Raw genomic sequence first — 6,000 nt, 5'->3', positions numbered from 1 at the left:
TAAACCAACTAAAACCGATCGCAATAGGGTTTGGGTTTTCGAAGTTTAAACTTCTGGGGAAGTAGATTTCGAACTATCATTACTTGGGGATATAGATCTTAAACTTTCATTTGATGGATATATAGAACGAGATCAAACTTCCGTGTGGATATGGTGTTATATGATAGTTCTCGTGTGGAAATAGATTGTCAACCCTAAAAATAATAAAAAATATGAAGTAAAAGTTGTGGGGCAGAATGTTGAATTTTTATTAAACAAAACTATTGTAAATATAAAAGTTGAATTGTGTGTTGAATAATTAAGTGGAAGAGAAAGAAAATGATGTGAAGTGTTAAAAGAGAAAAAAGAAGGTGTTGAAATGAAAATCTTATGATTTTTCTATGAATCACCATTTAGAGCTTGAAACCGAGTTTGGTACAGCCAAAAACCATCACTGATAATAGTAGTAGTCTGTTTCCCATTTGTGGGCTTAGTACTCTCTGTCTCTAAAAGAGTCTTTGACTTTTTAAAGGATAGGGCTTGTTGGCTTTTATCATGCTTTTCAAAGATATTTTAACAATATTTCGAGTGGTTCCCTGCGAAAGAGTTACTGTTATTGATATTTTGGTGTTTGATCTTCAGAATTTCTAGGGTTTGTTCATCAAATTCACTATTCACTGAAGTTTTTCTCTGTCAATTTTCGAGTTTGGTTCTGTTGTTCGGTCAAGTCGAAGTAAGTGAAGAAGGTTGCGTTTTGCAGAGTATGTCTTTGAGTATAGACAGAGCTTTGATGGCGATGTCACTGGAAGAAGAAGATATTCCATTCGATCTTCCAGATGACCCAGATTACAGTTCGTGTGAAAGAAACGAGTTTAGTGTCATTGGAAGGCTTCTTAACCCAGATTGTCAGAAGATGTCTGATCTGATTTTAGATATGCCAAGGAAATGGCAGCTCTATGATAGAGTTAGAGGTGTTGCTCTTAATCAAGAAAGGTTTCAGTTTATTTTCAAACATGAACTGGATCTTGAGGAGGTTTTGAGGAAAGGAGTTCAATCGTTTAATCTTTGGACCTTAGCTATTGAGCGTTGGATTGAGAGACCTCCATCTGATTATCTGCAGTTCATCGAGGTTTGGGTTCAGATTCGGAAGATTCCTGTCAATCATTATACTCTTAAAGCTATTACTGCTTTGGGAGAGTTTGCTGGGCTTGTAAAAGTGGTTGCTTGGGATCCGTTGAAGGCTCAGAACAGATCTTATGTGAGAGTGAAGGTGGTATTTGATGTTTCCAAGCCATTGCGGGTATCAAAGGTTGTCAACTTACCGTCTGGTGAGGTTGCGACGATTTTCTATTACTATGAAAACATCCAGAAAAGATGCTACACATGCCAAAGAATCACCCACGAGCAGGAAAGATGTCATCTCTTTATTGCTTCTAAACAAAGCAATGAAAAAGGGAAAAAGTTTAAGAGCTTTCCTTTGGTGAAGAGTATTCCAATAGTTCTGAAAGAGTTTGATCCCCTTTTTGGTGTTCTTGCCGAAAATCAAGTTGGGATGAATCCTCATACAGGAAGGCCGAGGATTGCTGCTGAGGTTTTGGAAGGTATGAGACAATATCTTTTGTTGGCTAATGGTCCGGAAAGAATTATCAGAGAGGAAAGAGTCAAAAACTCGGTTGCAGTGGCAGAAAAAGATCCGATTGCTCAGAAAATCTCTCTCAGGCTGGAATCTCCTCCTAGAGTCTCGACTGATATTGATAAAGGAAAAGGAAAATTTTTTGATTTTGAGCTTAATGATAGCCTTAACAGGCGGGAAGATCCAAATAAGAATGAGAATAAGCTCCTTTCGTCTGCTATTCAATCTGAGAGGACTATGAGTTTATTGCGTTGAATGCTTCTCTCCAATCTGATTTCGTGGATGCAAACTTTAGAGCTGGTTCTGAATTTTCTGAGATTGGTACAACGGTTTATAGGACTGGCTCTTCGGTAGCTGGTTCTTCCGGGACTAATTTCAAAAAATCAAATCAGAAATCTTACCAAAGAAGGAGGCCCCGTAAAAGTCAGAGGAAACTAAAAAGGATGAGTGAGGAGCAGGGGTCGGGTGAGATTGTTATGAAGAAAGGTGTTCAGTCAGGAGAAATTATAAAAAGGAAAGCTGCGGATGAGGCTGTTGGTTCATCAAAAATCGCTAAGCGTAACCAAAAAGAGATGGTCTCAAATGAGGGACCGTCCAATATTTAATGAGTCTTCTCAGCTGGAATTGCCAAGGCTTGGGACGGTCTCAAGATTTGGTGATTCCCAGACTCAAGGAAATGCGTAAAGAACATTTTCCTGAAGTCTTGTTTCTGATGGAGCTAGACTATGAATAAAAGAGATGTTTTTTGGTTGACTTACAATAATGGCTGGGTTATGATAGGCTTTTCACTGTTAATCCGATTGGTACTTGTGGAGGATTAGCTCTTTTTTGGAAGAACAGTGTTGAGCTGGATTTCAAGTTTGTAAATAAGAACTTAATCGACTTTCATGTACAGTTTGGTGGTGTTGGGTTCTTTGTTTTGTGTGTATATGGTGATCCATCCAAGCAATATTGAGCTGTTGTTTGGGAAAGAATAATAAGGATGGGGATAAATAGGAAAGAAGCTTGGTGTATGTTGGGTGATTTTAATGAGATATTGCATAATGGAGAGAAGCTTGGAGGTCCTCGAAGAAGTGAAGCTTCGTTTAGAGATTTTGCTGAGATGTTAAAAGGTTGTGCAATGATTGAATTTCCGTCATCAGGAAATGGTTTCACATGGGGAGGAATGAGAGGTCAATCATGGATTCAATGCAAACTTGATAGATGCTTTGGGAATAAAGCCTGGTTCAGCCAATTCCCTGTTTCCAATCAGACCTTCATGGATAAGAGAGGCTCAGATCATCGTCCGGTTATGGTAAGACTTTTGTCCAGCAAAGAAACCTATCAAAGAAATTTCAGATTTGACAAGAGGTTTCTGAACAAACCGGATGTTAAAGTGGCAATTGTGGAAGCATGGAACAGAAAACATATTTATTTTGAAGAACATGTTTCGGATAAAATTAGAGGTTGTCGAAAAGCTCTCAGCAAATGAAAAAAGAGGAACAACATGAATGCAAGGGATAAGATTTCTCAACTTCAAGTGGCTTTGGAAAGTGAACAATCGGTTATTTATCCTTGTCTTGTTCATGTGGATTTAAAAAAAAAAACAGTTGATGAAAGCTTATAGAGAAGAAGAAGATTTTTGGAGTCAAAGAAGAAGAGTGAAATGGCTTAAGAAGGGTGATCTCAATACCAAATTCTATCATGCTTCTGTGAAGTCTAATAGAGGAAAGAAAAGGTTAGAGAAATTGGTGGATGCTAGAGGAAATCAGCAGAAATCTGAAGCTGCTAAAGGAGAAGTTGCCTCAGCTTATTTTTCTAATCTTTTCAAATCTTCTTCTCCGGGTAACTTTGAAGATGTGTTCCATGACTTTCATCCGAGGGTAACCAAGGAGATGAATGAAAATCTGATAAAAGAAGTGACTAAGGAAGAAGTCAAAGAGGTTGTGTTCTCAATCAAACCGTCAAGTGCACCTGGGCCTGATGGTATGACTGGTCTTTTCTTTCAAAAGTATTGGGATGTCATAGGTGAACAAGTCACAATGGAGATTCAGGGATTCTTTTTGAATGGTTCATTCCCGACTGAATGGAATTATACGCATCTGTGCTTATTACCGAAGATTGTGAATCCGTCATTGCTGTCTGATCTTCAGCCTATAAGTCTTTGCTCGGTTCTTCTTAAGTTATTTTCAAGATTCTGGTTTGGCGTCTGCACCTTTGTTAGATGATTTGGTGTCTCCTAACCAATCTACTTTTGTGGCTAAGAGGTTGATTTCAGACAACATCCTAATTGCTCATGAGATGATCCATGGTCTTAGAACTCATCCGTCAATATCAAAAGAGTTCATGGCCATTAAATCTGACATGTCTAAAGCCTATGATAGAGTGGAGTGGAGCTTCTTAAGGGCTTTGTTATCAGCTCTTGGTTTTCATCAGAGATGGGTGGAGTGGGTCTTGTTTTGTGTGTCTTCGGTTACATTCTCTGTTTTGATCAACGACCAGCCACATGGGATGATTACTCCTGAGAGAGGCTTAAGACAGGGTGATCCTCTATCCCCTTTTCTCTTTGTTTTATGTACTGAAGGTCTCACTCATCTTCTCAATAGAGCTGAAAAGAATGGTCTTATTCAAGGGATTCAGTTTTCTCTTTTCAGGTCCAGCTATTCATCACTTACTCTTTGCTGATGATAGTCTCTTTTTGTGTAAAGCTGATGAAGCACAGTGTGGAGCTCTAAATGATATTCTGAAGTTGTATGGAGATGCTACTGGTCAAACAATTAATTTGCTTAAGTCGTCCATTACATTTGGTTCGAATGTGGAAGAGGAAAAGAAAATCAGAATTAAAGAGATGACTGGGATCCTTAATGAAGGTGGTGCTGGAACATATCTTGGTTTGCCAGAATGTTTCAGTGGTTCAAAGACTGATATGCTTTGTTATATCTATGATCGGTTAAAGTCTAGATTATCAGGTTGGTTTGCTAGGACTTTATCTCAAGGTGGCAAAGAGATCCTTCTCAAGGCAGTAGCAATGGCCATGTCGGTTTACGCTATGTCTTGTTTCAAACTTACTCAAGCCATGTGTGAAAAATTGACAAATGCTATGGCTGATTTTTGGTGGGATGCTCTAGAACATAAAAGAAAGATTCATTGGCTAAGTTGGGAAAAGATGTGCTTAACAAAAGATCAAGGAGGACTGGGATTTAAAGATATTCAATGCTTCAATCAAGCGTTGTTAGCAAAACAAGCTTGGAGGATCCTTCACTTTCCCAACAGTATTTTTGCAAGAGTTTTCAAAAGTCGGTATTTTGATGAAGATGTCTTTCTTAAAGCAGAAGTGGGTTCTCGACCTTCATATGCTTGGAGAAGCATTAACCATGGAAGAGATTTGTTGTCCATTGGTCTTAAAAAGATGGTCGGTAATGGAAAGTCTATAAGTGTGTGGTTCGACCCTTGGCTCTGCGATGAGAATATGAGAGCTCCTTTCATCAAAAACTATTTCGTTGATCTGAATTTGATGGTGAAAGATTTGATAGATGTGCCGAGCAGAAGATGGAATAAAGAAGTCCTTCAGGATCTGTTCTATCCTGCAGATGTGAGCCTGATTTGTGCTAATAATCCGGTTGTTTCTGTTGATGATTATTGGTGCTGGTTGCATAATAAAAATGGAGAATATTCAGTGAGATCTGGATATTGGCTTGCTTCTCGGCAAAAAATGGCTGATCTTATCAGAGAGGCTGAGATGAAACCTTCTCTAAATGATCTCAAGAAACTGGTATGGACTCTTCAAACTTTTCCTAAAATTAAATCTTTTCTGTGGAGAGCTTTGAGTGCAGCATTACCGGTAGTGGACTTATTGGCTAGGAGAGGTATGAAAATTGATTCTCGTTGTCAGTTCTGTGGATTAGAAGGGGAATCAATCAATCACTTGTTGTTCACGTGTTCTATTGCTAGACAAGTTTGGGCTCTCTCGAATGTTCCTTGTCCTTCAGATGGTTTTAGTCAAGCTTCGGTGCACTCTAATCTTCATTATCTTATCTTTATGAGTAACAATGCAGCCATTGAGATTCAAAAACTTTTCCCCTGGATTCTATGGTGGAAAAACAGGAATAATTTTTTTATTGAAGGAAAATTATTCTTCGCTACAGAGTTGATTGAGAAATTCGATCTGAAGCTGATCTTTAATTTGTGGCTCAAGAAGTTGAAATGGAAACTGAAGTTGGGAAGAAATTGGAGAAGTCTAAAACGAAGATCATTTGGAAACGACCTCCACCTCTTTGGTTTAAATGTAATATTGGAGCTTCTTGGTCCAAAGAAAAGATGATATGTGGAGGTGCTTGGGTATTAAGAGATATGAGAGGAAATGTTTTGCTTCATAGTCGAAGAGCTTTCCCAGATTCAAAATCATATGA

At 38.5% G+C, this 6,000-nt stretch overlaps 1 protein-coding gene across 1 annotated transcript; it reads left to right on the top strand.

Annotated features, from left to right (window-relative positions):
- Window positions 1-742: 742 nt before the first annotated feature.
- LOC112084158 lies at window positions 743-1,867 on the top strand. The gene has a single exon (XM_024153358.1). It carries the CDS (start codon window positions 743-745, stop codon window positions 1,865-1,867), a length of 1,125 nt encoding a protein of 374 aa, XP_024009126.1.
- The last annotated feature ends 4,133 nt before the right edge of the window (window positions 1,868-6,000 follow it).

Source organism: Eutrema salsugineum, unplaced genomic scaffold, assembly GCF_000478725.1.
Source record: "Eutrema salsugineum unplaced genomic scaffold, Eutsalg1_0 scaffold_5, whole genome shotgun sequence".
NCBI lineage: Eukaryota > Viridiplantae > Streptophyta > Magnoliopsida > Brassicales > Brassicaceae > Eutrema > Eutrema salsugineum.
The sequence above is the reverse complement of the archived record's forward strand: the minus strand, read 5'-3'. Positions and strand labels throughout refer to the sequence as shown.